The 23,744-nt window shown below is 47.9% G+C and overlaps 1 protein-coding gene across 1 annotated transcript in view; it reads left to right on the top strand.

The window, feature by feature from the left end:
• The window catches only part of bbs9 (Bardet-Biedl syndrome 9), a 109,161-nt gene that overhangs the window by 82,154 nt on the left and 3,263 nt on the right, over window positions 1-23,744 (top strand). The window contains exons 20-21 of the mRNA XM_036539557.1: window positions 3,776-3,958; window positions 15,172-15,397. Of these exons, the coding sequence (XP_036395450.1) occupies window positions 3,776-3,958; window positions 15,172-15,397 (409 nt within the window). The remainder of the gene's footprint in view (window positions 1-3,775; window positions 3,959-15,171; window positions 15,398-23,744) is intronic.

The raw sequence follows: 23,744 nt of genomic DNA, 5'->3' as shown, positions 1-23,744 counted from the left end.
AGCAGTGGCCTCCATATGAGATTCAAACCCGTGACCTGCGTAGCTCTGACCGCTGTCTCCACACTGACTCCCGGCAGAGAACCGTGTTCCGAGCACTGAAGCCAGAGTGACAACACTGACGTGAACCTCTAAGCCAAATGAGGGCATGGGAACGATGACTTTCCTGTGGCTGGCCGTGCACCTATTAAGCATTCTGGTCTTATTTTAAGATTTGTTCTGGCATACTGCATTAGCATACACTGCTTCCTCTCTTTTATAATGTGTCCCAGCTGATGAAAAGAGTAAAAAAAAAAAAAAAAAAAATAGAAGCTCGGCGCAGCACTCTGTGTAATTAATATCAATCGCACGTTTAGCACCGATCGGAACAAATGACACGGGGTGTCGAGTTTGTGAGAGCGAGCGAGAGAAGGACAGTGACGTCTTCGCTGAGGGACGTTGACAGTGTGCAGCGCAGGGAAGCACAATGCCGTGGTGTTTGTCACGGGCTCCATTCTTTTGGCTGTTTTCCTGGCGATGATCGAAACATTATGTGAAAAAAGGAACGTTAATACATGCATTACTGTTCTAATACTCCTTTTCTTTAGTACTCTAATATAGAACTTTTTAATGTTTAACTGTTTTTGCATGGAATATTTTGCTCATCTTTTCAGTGTATACTGTATTTTTAACAGAAACAACAGGGGCAGAGGGCCTTGTTCAGGGAAGCCACAGGTGTCCCACCTGTGATGTGACCCCATGACCTCTCGGGGTAGTGAAGTGCCATAACCGCTACTCCAAACTGGGCTAAGACCTGTTCTATATGTGTTCCATGTGTTTTTGCAGGCCATTCTTTCCTCAAGGTGCAAGCACTGACCAGAACCACAAACCCAACTCTCTGCCGCGCTCACGCTAAATTTAAGTCGTGTTTATTCAAAATAGAGAGGTATTTTTGCCCCTCAATTTGAGGTTTCATTCCTGCAGGAATAATGTATTTTTTTGGCCATCTTGGCATTGGGGGAGGCTTTTTTGCTTGTAAATGCTATATTCCAATTGATTGTATTTTTAGCCGCATGTAATTTTTGCTGAGTCCCAGGAGCAGCTGGGATGCGGATCCACAATGTGGCAGAGATTGTACTCTCAGCCAGACAGAGAGAAGACCACCCCCAAAGGGGGGATAATGTACCTCGCTCTCTTTTCATCACTTCTCTGAAGTTTGGTGCTCCATGTATGTATTTTAATATTTTTTTTTTCTTTATGGTTGGAAAATTGGTCTGTACTGTAACCCATCAATACCCATTTTTAACTCATGTTGTTTTACAGGGGCAGTTGTTTAGGTACCTCTGCCTTTTGCATTATACACCTTCCCCTGCACCTCCTTACTAGGTCTGTACTCAGGACTGTTATGCTACTTTCCTCAGGGCCCTTCAGTGGACCTGAAAATAAAACCGTAGTGGATGTTAAAAAATGGAAAACTCAGGCCTCCTCCCGCTCTGAGCACTTCCAGGTTGAGTGCATGCCCCAGAGACCCCGCTGTCCTCCCTCTCTGACATTCCTGGGCACAGCAGACCTGCGTATTTCCCTCAGGAAGTCCCGTGGTGGTCCGAGCTGACGTGCCTGTTTTCACACACCGCATGGAGGCCGCTTGGCTCCCAGATTCTCCCTGCGCCTCTTGCTTTTGAAAGCCAGGGACCTCACAGGCCAGCTCTTGCGCTCTCCCCACTCCTCCCGCCCTCATCGTCCGGCCCCGTCCCCCGGGTCTCCGCTGTCGGTCCGGGGTCCAAGGGGGCGCCGCCCTGCTCACGGGGGCCTCCTGAAAAAGGGCCGTTCTCCCCAGGACGCGCGGTCCTGGCAGCAGCCCGGCAGCTTGGGAAGCTTTTAACACCCATTTGAATAAACATGACACAAATTTGGGTCCGTTTTCCCGGCCCCGACTCAAAGTGCCTTTGTTCCGTCAGCTGGCATCAATCAGCTCCGCTCTCGCCTTCACAAAAGCTCTTTTAGTGCCTCGCCATTTGGCTTGGCAACTCGGCCCTTTTATCAATATAGACCAATCTTTATTAGCACATTTTCGTTTGAAATTTGGTTTCCCTTTCTCCTCTTTTTTTTTCTTTTCTTTGTGCACCCTGACGATCTGGGCACGTCAGGGTCGATAGGGGAGACATGTCATTTCAGGGAGTCCCTGGGTGTGTTTACACCACCGCCAGTGGGGGTCACATCCCGGAAGCACCTTTCACATCATACCTGCGAGCTCTCGCCGCTCGTCACGTTCAGGTCGACGCTGATGGACATGACACCTTTCTGTTTGGCTCATGGGTATGTGAGAGCATGTACGTCAAAGGAAGGAGAGACACCATGACCTTTTGAGGTTATTTCTATAGCACAATCATCTGTTTGCTTAGGTGGTCCAAGAGTGTCATGCTCCCAGAGAAGCGTCCTGTCCGAGCTTGGCCCGCCTCACTGAAGTTCCCATACCAGCATGAAATCAAATCCCCTCACTGACAGATCAAAGCGGCACTTGTGTTTTTAAACCTGTCAATATCCTCAGCGCCACGGAGCCTGTAGGAAGTCAGTGCAGTCATCATATATAATTAATCGCAGTCGCCACATCGCACGATTCATCCGCTTGCTCCCGTTCTGTGTTTATACGATCGGGAGCGCCTATACCCGGTGCCCCTGTTAAAGGGTCTCATGTTAAAGCAGTCGTCCTCGAGTGTGATTAATTTGCTTTGATGCGCCGGGGGTTCCAGCCAGCTCTGCTCCCATCTCCCAGCGTCGCCTCCCCTCCCGCTTCCATCCGTCTCCTTCTGTCAACAGCCTTTCATATCCCTACCCCGCTCCCCCCCACCTCCCATTTCACTCTGCCATTTTATTTCATTTCGTCCCCCCTAGCAAATAAATCCCCCTCGCATGCCACCTCCCGCTCGGATTGCGGCCCGCCGCTACAACGCTATTCATTTCAGTCGCTCGCTGACACCTTACAGTGCTATTATTTTCACTTCCTGCGCGCACACACTTCGAATGAAGGGAGTCTGCTCGCGGTTCCTCTCACCATTCCCTCCCCTCTGACCGCCGGCAAGCCTAGCTCAGCCTCCTTCCCTCCTTCTGAAGCCGTGTCCGAATGTGGGTATGGTCTCGATAACGCCGCGTGTACGCCCCGCTGGCGCTTCCCCTGCCACTGCCGCTCCCTGCCTCACCCGCGCTTGGCATGGGCTGGCTGGAGCTCATTGGGTCGAGAGGGAGCGGGAGTGTTGGCGGTATTCCCGGATCAAATAACGGGCCCAAAAGTCCTCCAGCATTGGTGCCCTGTTTGCGGTCGGGTCCGGGCCTCGCTGTTGACTTGGGCAGGAGAGGAGTATGCTCTTGGCCTGCTGGCTCTCTTGCTCTCTTGCTCTCTCTCTCTCTCTCTCTGTCTCTCCCTTTCTCCATCTTACCCACTCCCACCCCTCCTCTCATTGTCCCTTTTGCTCTCTTTCTCTCTGTCTCCCTGTGTTTGCCTCTTTCCCCGTCTCACCCTCTCTCTCCCTTCTTCTCACTGTCTCTCTCTCTTTCTCTCTCTCACTTCCCCTTCACTTCTATCTCAGTCTTACGTTTTCTGTTCTTTGTTTTTATCCATATCTCTCTTGTTCTCACCCTCTGTCTCTGACTCTCTCGTCCTTACTATCGCTCCCTCTCTCTCTTTCTCTTTCTATTTCTTTCCCTCTCTCTCTCCATCTCACCTGCTTTCTCCCCTCCTCTCACTGTCCCCCCCTCTCTCTCTCTCTCTAACTGTCTCGCCCCCTCTCTCTCCCCATCTCAGGTGATCGCGCTGGCGGACGCGGCGGAGGAGAACCGGGCAGCGCTGTGCCAGGCCTTCACCCGGCTGCGCAGCGCCACGCACCTGCTGATCCTGCTCATCTCGCTGTGGCAGGGCCTGGGCACCGAGCAGACGGCCATCCTGGAGGCCACGCTACTGCCCCTGCTGCAGGACACGCCGCAGCTGGTGAGACCAACCACTCGCAAAAACACACACACACAGCCTGACCTAAAGCAGCCCTCACCGGACACTGCACTGACCTGCGTGTTTCTGATTCGCGTCTACTGCTACTGAGTGACCAGGAAACCAAGAGCTACTTCAGTAACTTTTGTTTTCAATGCTTCTTCCTAAGCATATCATTATCAAAAGTATCTACATTACATTATTGTCATGTAGCAGATTAGCTCTTATTCAGAGCAACTTACATCGGTCACAGGTTATCCATTTATACAGCTAGATATTTAGAGGCAATTGGGGGTTAAGTTCCTTGCCCAAGGGTACAGCAGCAGTGCCCCAATGGAGAATTGAACCACCAACCTTTCGGTTACAAGCTCCTTACCCGCTATGCTACCCTGCCGCCCTCTGTCTGTGGTAGGATATGATACTCACAGCAGGGTGGAAGCTGGATATTACCTAAATATCATGCATTCATAAAACAGGCTGTCTTTATCAGTATTTTACAAATGGATACTCACTCTTTTATATACATTTCTCCACAAAATGCCAGTTATTAACAGCTAGTACAGATATATTAAAACAAATACAATTCCTTGCCTCCCCATCACAAATCTGACTAGGAGAACACCTCTGAAAATTGCTTTAAGCCACTTCGAAAAGGAAAATAAAGCGCATGGACAGACATTTGCTAATAAGGAAGCATCTGAGGATCCTGACATAAGAGGCAGCTTGCACACAGCGTCAGCCCCTTGGGCTCTACCCCCACTATGACTCATCGGAGTACCTTCCCTCCGCACCCTACAGCAAAGAGCTGTCACCCGAAGTGGCCGCAGCTCTCCGCTTACACATCACTCCCTCGCCGCCCCTGTCGGACCGAGCCTTTGACCCCCTCATACCCCCCCCACACACACACACTCCCTTCCATTTGGCAGTGTAAATACACAACCCACTCCCTAATCCGCTGAAAAGCCCCTTAAGTGTTTCAGCTCTTTAAGAAAACTTTCTCCAGGAGCCCACTGACAGACGAGAGGATGACCCTGTCAGCCCCCTCCCCCTTGCCCTTTCTCCGTGATTTATTTATGAATCAGACACCGTAAGCACCCCCCCCCCCCCTTAGACGCGGCTCCGTGTCGTGTCGGACTGGTCTTGCCAGGCTTACCACCAATACCCTGGGGGACATGGGGCGAGGGGAGGGGGGTGTTTGGGTGGGGGTGGGGGTGGGGGGGGGGGGGGATGGGTGTTCAGTGCACACCGTGCACTCTTTAATTTAGAATGTCATGCAAACAAACGTACTGAGAGAAACGGTCTTTCCTGCCCTGAACATGATGAAAGATTCCTTTTGCTTATTGGGTGAGGTGAAAGAAGAAAGAGAAAATAACCAGTAGCGGTCTGGGGGATGGGAGTGCTCCCTGTTGAGAGAGAGTCTTTCACAATGACAGAGCTCCTGCATTCTCCTCTCTATTCTCTGTGACACCATTTCAACTTTGGGAAAGAAAAAAAATGTGCAGCTCTCAATAAGATGTCCCAGCCTAATTCATCAAATGCCTTGTGCTAGAATGGAAAATATGGAAAATACTATCTGCTGCTTGAAGCCCAATCTTTTCAACTGATTTCACGCAAAAAATACCACACGTTATTTAAAAATACCTCTCATCGGTGCAGAAAAATTCCCCAGATGTCCCTGAGAGGAAGTGGCTTTTAAGGCAAGCAAGGCTAGCTGACAGGTTGCAGGGATGGCTAAATAGACAGTTCTGTACATACTGAGCACATACTACCTTTGAAATCTAAGATACCGTGTTGTGCAGCAGCTTTGATCAAGCATCTGTTTGTGCACACATGGACCGTCACATCAATTGGCTCATGTCTTTTTTTTTTTTCACTAGAACAAAATTAACCACAACTTTGAAGTATACGTTTGTAACATGGGGATTGTTGTTATACCAAACTTAGAGCTTGGTTTCGTACCGCACAGTGCTACATGGTTCAATACTGGCAGGTCTCTGTTGCTAACAATTTTTTTTTTATGTATCATAGCCCTGGAGGACCCTAAAGAGCTTTTCCTGCAGGAACTCGATACAGCATGATACCACGGTTTTTTCTGGTACTTTTGGGAAAGTTCACTCTCTCTGGCCATAAAACTGCACTCAATAAGCCTTGTTAAATTGTTTGATATACGTTCTGAGATCCAATATTCCATTTAAATTCTGTCAGTAGGGCTAATATTGCCCTCTTTTAATATCAGGTGGAGAACCCATGATATGAAACAGAATGGTGCCTATTACCAGTGAAATTTCGGGTAATCACACAGTGGTATGTTTGTGTGAAAACGATTCTGGGGGGCCTGTTTTATACCTCATTTAAACTATTCCTGTAATGCCGAGTGCCAGGTTAGTGTGTCCTCCTTTCTCCTTTTAGATCAATCCTAGTTAAACATATCTATTGTTCTATATATGTCCTCCATGTTTGAAACCGCTGCTAAAAATAGTCCACCACATGTCTTTGATTGGGCAGTTGTGCTAATGCATCAGGCATGACTGTAATTGCTGGTAATTAACTTAAAGTCATTGAGTAGAGTAACCACGCAGCAAACACAGATAAACAGCACCCCTCTGTCGTACAGATTCGGTCAGGCATTCAGGTGGAAACTGACAGAAATGAGGACTTACTGTTTGTGTGTGTGTGCATGTGTGTGTGTGTGTGTGTGTGTGTGTGTGTGTGTGTGTGTGTGTGTGTGTGTGTGTGTGAGTGTGTGTATGTGTGTGTGTATGTGCTTGTACATACATGTGTGTTGTCTGTGCATGCATGATGCATGTGTATGTAGATGCACATGTAAATAGTTGTCATTTAGCAGACACTCTCACCCAGAGCTTACATAGGTTACAGTTTTTACATGTTACCCATTCATACAGCTGGATATTTACTCCCATTTCTCTGTTAAGTAACTTGCCAAAGGGTAAAGCGGCAGTGCTTCAGTGGGGAATTAAACCAACAACCTTTTGGTTTTAAGCCCTGCTCCTTACCACTACACTGCACTGCTGCCCACAAGCACATGTGTGTGTGTGTTTTGGGTGTGTCTTTTCGCGTGAATAGTTTGGGTGAATTTCATGTTTTGTAAGTGTGTCTGGGTGTTTTTATGTGTGGCTCAGTGTCTCTTTTTGCTTTTGGGGGACAATTTGCTTATTGTTGTGTGCTTGTGTGTGCATTTCTATGTTGTTGTATGTTGGTGTACATGAATACACATAAGTGGCAAAACTTCCACAGGAAATGTTTTACCCTCTGTAAAAGGGTTACAGAGGAACCGGAGCAGATGTTTGTTCTCAGCGTCAAAAGTCCAGATTAAATCCGATCCACCTGCTAAAAGTTCATATCAAACCCCAGTGCTGATCCCTCTGGGTCAGGACCGCAAGACCTCCTGACAAGCGCTGAAAACCGCCCTCAGTATCGGGTTCGCTGGCTGCCATTAGCGGTCGGGTGTCGCAATTTCAATTTCATCTCCGCCTGTTCTGTTCCTGCCGTGCCAACTCCAGTTACAAGCCCTCACTGCGGAAAGCAGCTCAGCCTGGCTGATCCTCAGCTCAGTGTCTCTGCATAAGAACTGAGTTTTTATGAGGTCATAGATGCTCTCACAGGATCAGTTCTGTACCATTGGCATCCAGGTGCAGCATTTTTTCCGCAGTCATTTGGGGTGGGGATGGAAGGGGGGATGAAGATTGTCTCTCGTAAAGCTGCACTCTGTAAAGCTGACCTCTGTTTCACCTTCTACTGTAATCCACTGCTGCAGCTTTTCAACTTTATATGTAAAGATGGAAGAAAATCATTAATAAACGCAGGCAGCATCTACACAGGTGAAATATCTCCTAATCAACAGAGATTCCTACGAGTTCCCTTCTGTATCCTGTTCGCTTGGGGGGGGGGGGGGTTACTTAAAAAGACAGGGGTAAAAAAAGAGTCTTCTATTAAAGTGAGTGTAGGGGGTTACCCTCTGCAGCCCCCCCCCCCCCCCCCCCCATTCTCTTGCTCTCCCAGCACTCCCCTTGGCAGAACCAGAGATCCGATTCCCTGCCGAGCCAGGCGGGCCCTGTCACTGAGCGTTCACACTTCACTTCAGCTCATTACCTGGCCTGGGCCATGTTTTTTGGATTAACCCACCCCTCCGCTGGAAGAAGCTTGATAGGAGGCGTCCAGAGGCTTCAGAGTGCGAACACAGACGTGGCTGTGTGTCCCGCCCTGGCTGGTTTAACCCCCGAGACCGCAGTTCTGCCCCCCCACTTGGCTTTTCACCTCAGGCTGCGCTGATTGTTCTGCTAGCAGTGCAACCCCTCGGCCTGCGTGGTGCTCCAGTAACAGACTGACCCATAGTCAATCACGCATATCCATTGGTCCTTGCTACACCCTTCCGGAGTTTCAGTATCGAACTGAACCCGCCTATGTCTGAACTGTTAAAAGGGTGTTACATCCTTTTTTTTCTTTAAAAGTCCATGTAAGTGAACAGTTCTAGAGGATAGTTTGGAGTATTTGCTTAAGGCTGCACTCCCTTTTCCAACCCCATTATTATCTAAATTGCATATTTATCCCTTGTTTATTATATAATTTATGAATTTTACCCATAACAACAATTTGTTATATTATTAGATTTATTATATGCATTGAAAATACCTCCTTGTCTGGAACAGATCCCCTTTATAAATCATATGTATAACGCAGCAGAGTATGTATGGATTTGCCCATTCATGAGAATTTCTTGAACATGATGTGAATGTTCTGTATATATGTTTCAACCTGTATGAACCTGTGAATGTTATACCCTCTTCCTCAACATGTAGTATCCGTTGCTAATTTTTCCACATGGCTATTCCTCACTGTCACTTTTTTTTCCCACGCAAATGCAGGAAACAATGGTGCTATTTTTTGGCCACTTCAGGGCGGTTGGTGTTAAATGCGTTGAAAACATGTCAGTGTGAAACGATCAGTGGATAAGACAAAAAAAAAAGAAACGGCAGGAGCCCCGTGGCTTTATGAAATGTGACGATTGGGCTTAGCATTTTGTCAGGCCAGCAGCCGGGACCCTTCACCGCGCTAATCTGCTGAGCAAACACACCGTTGCGGCCGGGGCCGATCAGCGTAAGGCATGGACAGGAGGGATCCCAGGAATGTTCCTCTCTCTCTCCATCCGCCCTGTGTAGACTCCCAGGAATCTGGGTTCACCTCAGCCCCCCTGCAAGCAAACAGTCCCGAATCCCCACTGCCATTATCTCACCCCTCGCTGTGGAGCCGAGTGCCCCGCCCTACCACCAGAGCAGACTGGAAGCCCCAAACACCCCCCCCCCCCCCCCCCCCCCCACACACGGCCCTCATATGCTCTAACTTAATCTCCCAAACTAAATAATTACATTTCACCTGTGGAATGTGACTTATTCCAGCTTGGGTCCTTGAGCCCCAGCCACCTGTAGCCAGCTCCCAGTCTCCTCCCCTCCTGTTTAAAAGAGGTCACTACCTTTTGAGTAAGCAGGCCTTCAGATAGCAGTGATAAGGGGAGGCTTTTTCTCAGGCTGCACCACTTCACTGCATATCTAACTCTGGGGCGATTGCTTCCTTCCTTCTGCTCTGAGAGTTTACCTCTAGAGGAAAAAAAAAAGATGTGTCAGACATATCCTTAAAAAATCTTGTTTCGTATAATAGAAAGTGCATTTTATGAAGTTATATTTTAAAAAGGTTAATGACAAGCTGTTAATGTATTGTTAATGTTGAAACTGACCTTACAAATGATTTATTGCAGCTAAATTTGATGACCATCTGAACAGGTGTAAAGAATTGTCCTTCCCTGGCACCTCTGCCACATGGGTTGTGTCATTCATTTCAGATAAGATTTAGTGAGGAGCTCTACCTCTGCTCCCCAGCTTCAAGAGCCTGAAGCACCTGGGCACAAGAGGAAGTGAGAGAATGAGTGAAATGATAGTTAAAGCGGTTAAAGCACTCCGAGACTTGTCATGAGTCAGCAAAATTAAAAACACTTCACATACATGTTGGAGGATGCGTTACTTTTCTGTGTGGTTATAATGGGGGAAGCAATATTTGACAGACAGAGAGAGATGGACAGACAGGGGGAGAAAGGAACAGAAATGAGCAAGGATGGTTGGACAGACAGAGAAGGACATGGGGAAGGAGGGAGAGGAGATATGGGGATTGGCTGAGGGAGGGAAAGGAAGAGTGAGCCGTTGCTGTCTCGTCCCTGGGATGGATGGATGTTTATAGAGAGACTTGGCTGGTGTCTCGCGGGTCCCTCCTGTCCCTTGCAGCCACAGCACATGTGCAGGGCTGACCGCTGTCGCTCTTCCTACGACTGCATCTGCGCACTCCCGCTGGAACCCCCCCCGGTCCCGCCCCGGCCAGCCACCCAGTGTAAACAAGGCCCGCTTCACCCCGTCCGGCAGGCGGGACACTCGTGGGCGCCCCGTATCCACACAGGAAGTCCATCTTCTCAGCTTAATTGCGGAGAGCTCGTTTTCCTTGGCCCGCCGGGCGACTGGTGCGGCGAACCATAACGCCTTCCATTCTGGACTGTGGAGGCCGCTGTTGCTGAGTCTTATTTTTCTTTTCTATTTTTATTTATGCATTTCTCTCTCTCGCTCTCTCTCTCTTTCTCATTCTTTTTTTTTTCCCCTTCCTTCGCGGCGCGGTGTAGGAGCTGCGCAGGCAGGGAGGCGAGAGCTCGGCGGCCGGGGCCAGAACCCGCACGTCACAGCAAATTGGGCTGTTAATCACTGAGCCGTGAGGCAGAGAGACGGTGCGCACAGAACAGTGTAATTAGCTCCGCGCTAACCGGCCTCTACAGCACACTACTCGCCCTCTGCAGTGTGTCCTGTGGAGGCACAGTCTGTGTGTGTGTTTGGGGGTGCGTTTTATTCGTTTGTGTGTGTGCGTGTGTGTGTGTGTGTGTGTCTGTGTGTGTGTGTGTACACAGTGTGTGTACAGTGCGTGTATACGTCTGTGTGTGGCAGGGGAGGTGGCAATATTAGTAGTTTAAGAGAGAAATGTTCATTAGAAATATATATACTTTCTTTATTGACAGAATTTTTTTATTGTTGCTTTAACATTTTTTCCAAATACATTTTGAGAGAAATATTGAATGCACTTCTTAATTTTGGAGCTGACTGAGCTAAACAAGGCACATTGTTTCATACAGGAGCATGAAAGCACTTTGACTATTGCACATCAGGCAGTTAATGTATTAATAAAACCATGAACATATTTTTCATTCTTTTGATTGTTTATGATTAAAAATTCTTCAGTTAGCAAGTTATATATTGCAAATTATTCTGAAACTGATGTGACTATGTTAACTTTCATTTCTGCCCTCAAAGCACGTAGCTAAATTCCAGAGCTCTTCCCAGGGACTGTCCACAACCAAATTTGTTTTCCATTCTCGTTAGGAATGGAATGGCCAGGGGGTGTGGTCATATGCAGGCTCCTCCCCCCAAATGGGTAAACATACCATGGGTAGAGCTCAAGATTCTTTGCCCCTCCCTCCATACTCTGGTTTTGCTAAATATGTTCCTACCCGTGTTGGCCTTGCACAGCAAATGCTGGATATTGCTGGATAAATGAATGGATGAATGGAGAGGCTTGCTGGTAAATGACCTGTGACCTTGTTATGAAGTCATGTCCATGGACATTGGATCACTCTTCATGTGAATACTTTGTTTCCTAAAATGTCCTCATTGCTGCATAGGTTCTGTCTTCCCTCAGTAATACCCTTCTCTGTCAGTAGAGTAGGAGTAGTAGCAGACGAAAATATTATTGTGCAAAACTAACAGTTCCGAAGGATGCTCAAGCAGGTGGCGCAGGGGCACACAGTCTCGTTACCAGGTGTAGAAATGTCAGTATCACAGCTCTTAGCAGAAGTTGGGGGGGAAAGTGTAGAAAATACATGTCTGAAATCAGTTTTTCCTTATACAAGTTTTGTTTTATTCACTGCGGCACTACAGAGGCCAGCATTGGGTTTTGTATCCTCCGTTGACCAAAAAAACAATTATCGGGACATAATGTCTATAGCACGCCTTGCAGCAAGTTGTAATATTCGCCTGTTTAAAACATAATATCTACAACTCTCTGTGCACCAGATTGCAGTTTTTGCCCAGATAATTGTCTGTCTATTGAATGCACTGAAATTATTTTAAACCAGCTTGCTTTGAACAGAACCTGACAAATTACAAGCCGTGTAACAAGGCGGTGATGTGTGAAATACACAGGCAGGAGAATGGGGGTGGAGTTGTCGGATGACTGCAGAGTGAAGGCTGGCTGACAGTTCCTTTAGAGGATTTCGTTTCTCTGTCCTTCTCTCTCTCGCTCTCTCTCTCCCTCTCCTTCCCCCTCCTCCCTTTCCTCTCTGTCCAAAAAATCATTTCCACCCAGCCTGGTTATGTGGTAGGAAGCTTTGCGCCGTAGAAAGAGAGAGGGAAGGAGGGAGGGATGAGGGAAGGTCACACGGTTAGCCTGCAGCATTCTTGCAGGGGAAATTTCCAGTTTTAAAGTGAAGAGCCCACCTGTCTTCTTCTCCTTATTCTCTCTCCTACATGGTGTTTCTCTTACCCTATCACTCTCCCTTCTTCCTTTCTTTCTCTCTGTCTCTCTACTTCAGTCTTACATTTTCTGTTCTTTATATATATGCATCTTTCTTCTTCTCGTCCTCTTTTGCTGTCTCTGACTTTCTCGTCCTTACTATTTCTCTCGATCTCTTTCTGTCTCTCTATCACAGTCTTACATCTTCTGTTCTTTATATATGTCCATATCTCTCTTGTTCTCGCCCTCTTTCTCAGTCTCTGACTTTCAAGTCCTTACTCTCTTTCTCTCTTTCTCTCTCTCTCTCTCTCTCTCTCTCTCTCTCTCTCTCTCTGTCTCTCTCTCTCTCTCCACCTCCTCCCCCCCCTCTCCTTCTTTGCCCTATTTAATTGAGGAGCAGAAGCACTATAAATTTCAGTCTCTTCCTTGTCATCATCATTACAGGGCTGATTACCTGTCATTAGACCTCATTATGGGCTATCTGCGTGGCGGCAGGGGACAGCATGGCGGCCCCCACTGTCAGGGCACCTGTCAACACCATGTCCCATCATCCCACTCTCACAGGAATGTCAACCGAGCAGCGCCCTCGCCCCTCCCCTCTGCGCTGCCTGCAGCCAGCTAATGACTGGGGTGTCATTTTCAGAGCCGGGCCCCGGAGGTCAGGCGTTTAAACGCATGCTTCACCCCACCCTGCCCACCGTTACCCAGAGTGGCTCAGACAAGCTCCTGTTGACTTGCTGGCCCGTGTTCAACTCCACCGCGTTCGTTTTGTTGATTTTGGCCCGGAGAGGGAGTTCTGGGAATCAGTCTGTTCCATGCTGGTTCATCCTCTTCTGTTTTAGCGGCTTCAAACTTAATTAGACCTACCTAGAGCCGGCATAGGGCAGCATTAACCAATAAATACAAAACGTCAGCCAGCAGATTGTTAGTCATTTCCTTAGTTTTCATGAAGATACTTCGCTGTTATAACAGACGTTACACAAAGAGGGGCTTGTGACTTCTGGTACCTGATACAAGGTCAGGTACACCTGCAGAAATGTAATGGCACGTCTGTTGAGTGTTTAAGACCAATATGACACATGCCTCGTGAATTTGAATGTGGCCAGTGAGAACAGTGTGACTGTCCAGAGGAGGTAGGCTTAAACTCTGCGCCCTGGCTATAGGCTTCACGCATTTGCATGGTGAATCAATGAAAAGAAAAAGAGGGCCAAAATAAGAAAGACCAGAAAGAAAGGCCAGAAAGTGTGCCTGGAAGATAGATTCACATCCCAAGAATTGTCATCCAAAATCACCTTCAAAATGTCTTCCAAACACCAAACAGCTGAAGTCTCAGCAGGCAGCCACAGCATCTTCCCAGACAAATTTGAAACCCATCAAGCTTAAGGGGTTTCAGTTCTTGGTTGCATTCCAACTAGAAGTGCATGTGCCTTCTACTGCACACGTCCCCACATGGAGTGCCTAAAATACGGGTGTGTGCATGTACCTGACAGTGGGCATGGGTATGGAAGCAGGCCCTTTGTACCCCATCAAGAGGAAAAATTCCCTATAAAAGTAAATACTTGGAGTTGGATTTAATCCTGTCTTTGTCTCAGTGTACAGTGTCCACAGTGCATTGAACAAATCTAAATTTAACCACTCTTAACCCCTCAGTTCCTCCCAGGTAATGACTCAACATATCCTTCATTTCATGCCCAGCTACTCTTTAGGAGTCTTTTTTCATCTAGCCATTTTAGTTAGCAAAACCGGAATGTCGGTGTGCCGGAACGATCTTGTTGTTGTAATATAGGGAACTGTAGTGCTGTTTTGGTGTGTCGTGGAACAGTGTCTTTTGGGAGAAGCATGTCGTGGTTCAAGATGCGCCTACACATGGAAGAGATCTTGCTGTGTTGAGACTACTCCAGGCTGGTGGTCAGATAATTTACAGCCCGGATAAACACCGCTGTCTGGCGGTTAAAGGTGTCTGCTCGTTGAAAAGTACCTTTCAGTCCACAACCATAAAGGAAGCCCTAAAACGAGATGGTGATCTTCCCTGATTGGATGAGTAAATTTAGAGCAATACCCATGTCTACCACAGGGGGAACTGTCCAATGAAAGCTATCAGATGTTGGGGCATTAGATGTGTGATACCAAGATGTGTGTTATACAGGTGTCATTAAGTTTAGACTGAAAAGCCACAAATTATTTGACTGCCTCTTAAAATAGCAATCCAAATCTAAAGCAGAAACAGCCTACTCCTCTATTGTGTATATACAGTAGGTACGACCAACATTTCGTAACTTTTCTGTTTTTTTCTGTTGTGTTTTTTCTTTAGTTTTTCAATTCTTTCATCTCTCTATGATATACTTTCTCCAGCATGCATATTGCCTGTATGTTATGTAATTTTCTTTGAGAAAATAGCCTTGGGTAATTTATTCAGTGTACAGTATGAATTGTGCTAAATGACATAACAGGAAAATATTAAAAAAGCGATCTGACAGAGCTATTCTCTCTCTTGTTGCTTCTCCCTTCTGCTTCCTCTTTCTTTCTCTATCCCTCATCCCTCATCATCTCGCTCTCCTTCCCCCTCCCTCTCTCTCTCTCTCCCCCCTTCTCTCCCTGTCTCCCTCCCTCTCTCCTTCTCTATCCTTCCTCCTCCTGCTCCCTCTCTCTCTCTGGTGCTTCAGGGCTGGGAGGAGAGTGTGGACGCAGCCGTGTCTCACCTCCTCAGGACGTGTCTGTCCCGCAGCCCTAAGGACCAGGCCATGAGTCTGAGCACCAGCCAGCTGACAATGCCCAAGGACACGGCCCGTCTGAAGAAGCACATCACCCTGCTGTGTGACCGCATGGGCAAGGGGGGCCGTCTGTCCCTCTCCTCCGAGGCCAACGTCCCCACGCCTGTCATAATGCCAGGTGAGAGGAGAGAGCCCTGCTCCTCAGTCTCCGCACTGTACACACTCCTGACCCTAACCGTAACTGTAACCCTACCGCTAACCCTAACTCTAACCCTAACCATAACCCTGACTGTAACCCTAACCCTAACCCTAACCCTAACCCTGACTGTAACCCTAACCATAACCCTGCCTGTAATCCTAACCCTAACCCTGACTCTAAACCTAACCCTAGCCCTATATGTAACCCTGTCCCTAACCCTAATTCTAACTCTAAGTCTGACTCTAATCCTGTTCCTGCATATACGCCAGGGCCATATCAAAACAAGTCATCCTCAACCTGTGATCAACAACTACAGAGCAACACTTCTGTATGTTTTCAGCCCTGCAGATTGTAAAGGTGTGAAAGCGTCCGTTTTTCACCCGCAGTACATTTATTATTAACGGTATGTTAGTTCCGTTGTGCACTGCAGCAGTTATTTCACTTGTGTCACCTCAGGGACTGTGGGTAGGTTAAGGAAGTGGTGAATTTCAGGAGCTTATTTCAGCACCACATCTGTGTGAACAGCAACCATCACACTCCCCCCCCCCCTTCCCCCGCCCCGTCTTCAGGGGCATTTTTACGCTGTCCCCAATAATCCTCAGCATCTGTTCTGTCTACTCTTGAGCGGGTGTCCTGTTGTAGGTGGCTTACCAGTCAGCGGCAGAAATAAATCAGCTCCTGCGGCCAGTAACTTCGCGTTTCGGCTATTTGCGTATCCCGTCTCCGGGCCCTGTTTATGTTTGAGGAGCGGTTGGATGCCTGCTTGAGCCCGCGACAGACGCCGAGTCTCTCTCTTGGCCCGCGGTTCGAGGGGGCGTGTTTCCCACGGGGGCCGGGCAGCGCCGGCCCGAAAGGGAATCCTGGGATTGGAGGCAGCCGGCGGAATTACAGGGATACTCGGCTTGCCGTTGGATATTTCTTGGGGCTGCTTTTAATTAAAAGCTCCACGGGGTGGAATGCGGTAGATGTTCTCTCGCTCTGCCTTCCCGGATCGCCAGAAATGGGTTTATGTGCATCTTATAAATAAGTAAAACTGGATTTCCATTCCCCCCCCCCCGGATTTGTTGATGTGTACTCTCAGATGGCCCGTAATTAGAGTCTTCCCCGACTGGTGTTGTAGCTGACTCCTAACTCAAGAATGCTGCAGCGAAACGTTCCAACTGCGAACGCTCTCATCTGGTCAGAGGGCACGTTCCGTCTGCTGTGGCCAAATGTACACTCGAGGTGGGTGGGGCTCCTGTTTCTGTGGGTGGGCCCACTGAGAGAGTCCCCTCCTCCTGTTTCTGTAGAAGGAGCCCATTAAAGCCTACATTCACTAGAGTGGCCATGTGAGACTATGTGATGTAGTAGGACAGCACATTTCAGTTCCTGTTGGATATGTCGTCTCTCCAGTATGTACAAATAAGATGTCCCACTTCATTCACAGTATCCTTTGAAATGGGAACGTGGTGTATGAATTATGATGCGACAAGTTACATGAGCTGAAAACAAGTGCTAAACACTTAAAACCCCCTAGTAAATCAGGAATTCCATCCTATTTATAGTCTGTTTTTAATCCTTTATCTACATTTATTATGATCATGTGGGGGGAAGCTGCTACCCTGCACCTCTGGCCACCATAAAAAGTGCTTTAAGACTCACGTAAAAAAGTTGCGTCCTGCTGATGGCACATTTACAGCCAATTGGGTGTCAACGAGCCGCGCCCCCACCCATCTGAACCTCTCCCCCTGTCAGCGACTGCCTGTCATAGCCAGCCTTTGGTCCTGGTGGCTGAAAGCGAGAGCCCATTCTTCTGATGGGTCATTAACTCTGAACAAAGAAGAGTTAGAAGAGTCCCAGTCAGGCCGGGCCTGTGGAACCCAGCTCCACTCCTCAAGTGTTTACCATCCATTAAACAGGCCCAATCCGCCGCAGTTCTCCTAATGCCTCCCCTTTCCTCCTCTGCCTTTTAAAAACCAGGCTTTCAGTTCTTTTGTCCTCTGTGTTAACTGGCCACAAGCTCTTGATGTACTGAATTGTTTTCCTTTTGGGGGGGGGGGGGGGGGGTTGCACGAGGGAGTGCTGGTCAGCAATAAAGCCGTACAATGGCACATTCTTCCACTCTGCCATCCGGGCCTGACCCTTGACACTGGCGTAGTTTGTAGAGCTGTAGGTCAAGCTGGTTAGTCTCCCCAGCCCTCGGGCCTTCGGCTGTTTCAGCTGTTTCAGTGCTTTGGCGTCAGGTTTAACACACCTCTTTAAAGTTTAATGTCGCGACCTGTTGCTGATGGAGAAAACAAGACACAGGTCCACAGTGACAAAGTGACTTTTCAGGGTTTCGTTCATCTGTTGAGGACAGTATTTAAAACATATTTATAAAAGTCAAAGAGGCTCTGAAATGACAAATTAGGCTGTTTCATCAATGTACTGTGGTAGCAGCTGATTTACCACCAGTCACTGGAAAGTATAAAGCTGTTGTGAGCTTTGAGATTGGTTATAAAAGTTGGACTCTGCTGAAATGGCATAATTGAAAGCATTATAGCATATATTTTATCGCCTACAAATGGCTTTTGAAATTAATTGATGTTAGTCAGCAGTGTGACTGAGTATATTTGCAGTAAAGGGTGTGTTATTACCAACAGCCGACCTAATGAATATGGATTCAGTGAATTAGTGGTGTTTATATTTTTTTACATTTTGACATGTTTAGGAATGATCATTTCCTGGTAAATCCGCATGCTGTTCTATGAAAATAAGGTGACAACAGCATCGTTGTGAGGTTCATGATTAGAAATACACTGCAGTCCCTAAACAGCTCGCAGTCTGTGTTCATCTCACCCGTGACATCCCCAGGGACCGGCTCCTCGTGGTCAGGTCTTCCTCCTCGCCTTTGGTCAGTCGCCAAAATATATATCCAGCTCATACATAAGCAAAGTGCTGTCAGTCTTTATGTAAACATTAATTTGTTATAAAACCCCAAAGATGTTGCTTTTTCGGTTCGTCGTCAACACAAAGTGTTTGCGTTTCCAGCGGCACCGGAGGCAAGCGTCTGACACGGGCTGCCTGGGCTAGCAACAGGCCTCGCTGTGCAGAGCCTGTGTCTCTTTCTATCTACAGAACCATATGAACATGTGTGTGTGTCTTTAGTGTGGTTCTGTCTACAGAACCATATGAACATTGTGTGTGTGTGTGTGTGTGTGTGTGTGTGTGTGTGTGTGTGTGTGTGTGTGTGTGTGTGTGTGTGTGTGTCTCCAGTGTGGTTCTCTATACTGAACCATATGAATATGTGTGTGTGTGTGTGTGTGTGTGTGGTTCTGTCTGCAGTACCTTTTAAATGTGTGTATGTTTTTAGTGTGTTTTTGTCTCTGACACTGTAAAATGTGTGTGTGTGTGTGTGTGTCATGTGTTTCTGCCTATAGCAGTATGTAAACGTGAATGTGAATGTGAATGTGTGTGTCTGAAGTGTGGTTCTTATATAGCATGACAATGTGTCTTCAAGGACAGATCCGGGAAGGCGAAGCAGTCGGCTGCTAGTTCACGTGCTGCAGAAGAGCATATGGGAAGTGTCAGCTGGTGTCAGGTTGCATGTTGAATGACATGCTAGTGTTCACATATAACCAGTGTAATCCCAGTGGGAGTCACCCCACAGCACAGCTTCCCGACAAGAGACACGATTAACTTACTGCGCTAAAGACCCAGGTCCTTCGCTCGGGGTTCTAGGAGATGACATCATCGCATCGGCGGGTCGTGAGGGGGTCATTTTTGATCCTTCATGTCTCCATAGCTGTTTGCATTTCAGACTACATCACGTCAGACTTGGACTGGTCAGTCCGTGGTCAGTCATGGCCGGGACTAGAATGAACAGGCCTGACCTGCGTTCTTGACGGCAGCGGTTTTGTGACGGCATGGCTCCTGGCCTTGTTTCGCCCCATACTGCACCTCTAAGCAGCCTGTGTCCCGCTCCCTTCACTCCTGTCTGTCCCCAGGCATATATCTCCCCCCCTCAGCAGACTGCCTCCCTCCCCTGCCTCTCTCCTGCAGCAGCTGGGATCTGTAGATAGCGGATGAGATCATTGTCCTCCTCCAGCCGGGCCTCACAGACAAACAGGATGGATGAGGCTCTCTGTGCTCGGTCAGGTGACCAGGAAGGGGCTGGGGGTGAGGGGGGGAAGGTTGGGGAGGGGGGTCTGTTAAAACATAATCTACTTTCCCCTCTCTCACACTAAGCACAACAGCCCTTTCTCTCATTCTGCTCATCAACGTCGCATTGCCCCAGACCAGTGGGAATCCACTCTTTGGCCTGGTGCTTTTTAAGTAGAGCTGTCTGACCCTTCAGTTCTCTGCCCAGTGCTATCAGTTCTGACCCGCATGTGTCCCATCTCTGTCTGCCTCTCTGTCCTTCTTTTCTCGGTCTTTCGCTCCCTTCTTTCTCTCTCTCTCACCCTTTGGCTGCGTTATCTCTCTGATTTGTGGTTTCCTGTCTGCACGGCTCTGCGGGAGTGTCTTCTCACACCGTCTCAGTTTCTTCGTAACACGGCTCGGGGGGAATGGAGATGGAACTCACCTGACCCTGTCGGGGGGATGGAGTGGGGGGGGGGGGGGTTCACGTCTGGGCCCGATGACATCACCTGGGCCGGCCGGTCGCCATTCCCGCTCGACAGCTGGTCATGGCCCCGGTTCAGTAAAGCAATCTCGCTCCAATCTTGCCTTTGACCCCTGAGGGTGTTTTTTTTTATTGATATCACTTTTAATATTCCTCAAGCTCTTCAAAGGGAACGCCCCTGTCCCCAGCGAGTTGTCCTTGGAGCAGCAGCTGAGCTGCAAGGCTGTTGTTTGATCAATACCTTTCCTCTCCGTGCATCCGTTGGGCCTGTTTTGTGGCATTTTCAAGGTTCACTTGAAGTTCTTTCTGGTTTCCACCCTCTTCTCAGCATCTTCCTGGCCTCACATCAGACTTCTCTTATGTTTCTCACAGCTGAGCTGTAGTGACCAATCCACAGTGGGAGGCAGAGAAAGGGGCACATTCATTGCCTCTGTCCAGGTTTAATGTGGCCAGTGTCCTCCCTTCGCTGAGGATGTGCGTGTTTTGGGATGCTACCAGCATCCTCCCCAGCCAAGGTTAGGTGTGTCCCTGTCCTCATTAAGGACTCAGAGGGCTGCAGTGATGCTTGCCAGGGCTGCTGAGATAGCGGCAGCCATTTGCACATTGATCACTGTGTTAGCAGTGTGGTTGTCCTCTGCCTCCACTCAACAATCAGCAGCTTGCCTTACTCTCTTGCCTGAGTAACACCAGGTACACTGCAGAGAGAACTTTTAATCAGAGCCTGAGTTTATTATGGCACCGTCAGAGTTTAGCTGATCCAGGAACAGTGACTGAATAGCATAATGGAAGGTAATGAGTGGGACCTGACCTGGACAAGTACATGTTGAGCTGTGAGAAGTTACACCTGGTGCGCTGACGTCCATGTGCACCATGGGATATTAAGAATCTCTCGCTGCTGATTCTCTGCCATTTTTTTGTTTCTGTGAGACTGGGGTGAGCGACCTCAAGTAACCTCACAAATTCACCTGGCACACAGGTGGGTGGTCGTGTTAAGTATGAGATTACAGACGTGCGATTTATTAATTGCAGGAGTGAACTCCCTCTGCGATTTCAGCACGAGGAGCATAAGGCTGATAAAATCTCCCTCCCTCTGTTAGATGAGTCCTCTGGCATTTCATGCATTTGCAGTGTTTAGTTTTTCGGCGTGTTGTGCAATTGCTGGCAGCGGTAAGAGAAACTTTGGTCTGTCGTTCCTGTACCTGAGCCTTTGAAACCCACAAGCCTGCACGAAGGAAAATTGACGTATTTCTGATGTTGCATGCACAGAAATGGCTCAATCGATGGGCAAGTGAGGCTTGATGAACCATTTCACAGCTGTGGCTGTTATTAGCTATTAGTGATTTACCAAAGTCAATCGTTCTGATACAGGCATTTATGGATTTCCATGTGGATTCATGGAGACAAAAGCTTTTCTTTAGTGGCTCTGATTTGGGAATCACTTATAGTGTGTGATTACTCCACCGTTCAAGTGGTTCTCAAAGTGGCATTGGGCACCGCTTTCACTCGTAGTCTGTGTGCCATTTAGCTAATTCCGTAGGGTCAACCTGGGACGCTCCCAATCTGGCAACTTGTGAGCCAGCTGGAATTCAGTGGGAGGGCAATCTGCAGTCCAGACCTCCCCTTGCTTCCTTATCCCCACTGGTCTGTGATCAGTACTCAACACATTGCGCAACTGGCCCACCTGATGATCACTGATCCAGGAACAGCCTGAGTAGCAGGAGCAGGGAGGGAGTTCTGAATTCCTAGGGTGCCCGAGGAGAAAGTCTAACGATAGCCCACGACTCAAGCACCTCTTCACGCGCAGTGCAAAATAGGATTTTATTTCACATAGTATGGAAGTATCTCTCTCCCTCTCTCTTTTTTCCTGAAGGCGGGGGGTTAGATGGAATGCACTAAATCTCTAGTAAATCTCCACTACTCCCTCATTCCCCACTCAGGCATTTGGAAGCTCTCTCTCTCGTGTAACTCACAGTATATGATCAAACCATATGTTCCCCACATTTATTGCCCTTTGTGCCGTTTTCTCATCCGCGCTTGGCCACAGTTTGTGCTTCCATTGCGAGATTGATCGTTTTCCCACTGCTTATCGTCCTCTCGTCAACACTTGATTTATTCCGATTGTGACGACAGGCCAAGTTCTCAGTATATAACATTTAAGGAAAGGGTCCTGAGTACATTCCGGTCAGCGAGGATTCCCAAGCACCCTGAGTTGTTTCTGCATTACAGAAGCAAAATTTAAATATTGAAATGTTTTTCTGCATATATTTGAATAAAATGAGACCATAAAGCAGAATGAACAGTTACCAGATGACGATGTGGTTCAGAGATTTGTGGATGAAATCGTTGCCTGTGATGAGAAGGTGGGGAGGAGGTTGATTGACATGATACTGGGCAGATGTTGGCCTGCCTCCTGTGCAAACATGGAATCCACTGTCATTGCTGGAGCCTTTTGAGCTCCACTCTGGTACTTTACTTTAGCGCTATATGGGGAAACCTGCGCTGAAGCATTCCCCTCATTTCATGGCTGGGCCTTATCGCAACTCAGTGCCCAGAGCTGCACGGAAAATGTAACCACCGCAGAAATATTTGGCGTACATTTTAATTGGGAAAAAAAAGAAAACAGAAAGGGAGTGATGTGACCTCTGTAAAACTGTAAGACTAAATTAAAGGGGTGGGGGTGGATACGGGTTGGTGGGTGAGTAAGGTTGGAAAGTCAGCCATTTCTGTGGTGGTTTGTGGGACTCAGAAGGCCTGGAAATTGGGACGGTGTTGGCCCTGCGGCCTGTGTGTGCTTTGGCCCAGAGAAAACCCACCTGTGGTAGCCCGACTCTCTAAGGTCTAAGCAGGCCTTACAGTCGATAGGGCTACTCAGAGTCCCGCAGGAATAAATATTCCTGTAATTTGCTGTGTACTGCACGCCTCTGTGAGAACAGCCTCAGGTTTTGTTTTCTTTGCACTGCAGAGTGAAAAGTTTCTTTTTTTCCATCATCCCACCCTCCTCTTTTTGAAGATTTGAAGATATCGGGGCCCCTTTACTCGTTAGCAGTAGAGTAAAAATAACAGCTTTTAGTGGCCACAAATTCATTTTACTTTCCTTTTGGTTTTTTATTATTTTTACATTTGGAGTAGCTACTGTTCTGCTGATAACATTCTGAAAGGAAGGGAATAGGTTGACCTCAGTCGCTGACAGCACAAGGGGAATGGCAGTACCAAGAGATTTGCCTGCAAATTAATACTGTCAGACTGCAGTAAGTAAGCTTTGAACTCATACCGGCTTTAAAATAATTGAGTATTACGTCTCACTTGTCTCAGAGGCTATTAAATAACTCTAAATTAGCTCCCAGCCAAGTTAATGTGACATTTGGAAGCACGGAGTATGAGAGAATATTAATTGCAGAATAAATGTGGAAAAAAATATCAATAACGTTCTGTCAGTAAGGTAAGTCCTTTTTCAACACTCCAGCCCCTGTTGAGGGCTGTGCTTCTCATTCAAGCTGGAGGATACAGGTGTTGCAGGCCAAATATTGCTCTGCTCCCCCCGCCTCCTTCTTGCAAGAGTTGTCTCGCCTTACATTTCCAGTGGCATCTGCTGGCTGTGCCTTTCCGCTGACACCGACAAGGGGTAGCTCGTTCTTTACAGATCACAGTCACTGTGGAGGTTTCCGCCCAGACCAGAATGCCATAATGCACGGCGGAACGACAGAAAACGTGTCGGCACAAACCTGCCTCGTTTTCCTTTTTTAC

Source organism: Megalops cyprinoides, chromosome 10, assembly GCF_013368585.1.
Source record: "Megalops cyprinoides isolate fMegCyp1 chromosome 10, fMegCyp1.pri, whole genome shotgun sequence".
Taxonomy (NCBI): Eukaryota; Metazoa; Chordata; class Actinopteri; order Elopiformes; family Megalopidae; genus Megalops; species Megalops cyprinoides.
The sequence above is the reverse complement of the archived record's forward strand: the minus strand, read 5'-3'. Positions and strand labels throughout refer to the sequence as shown.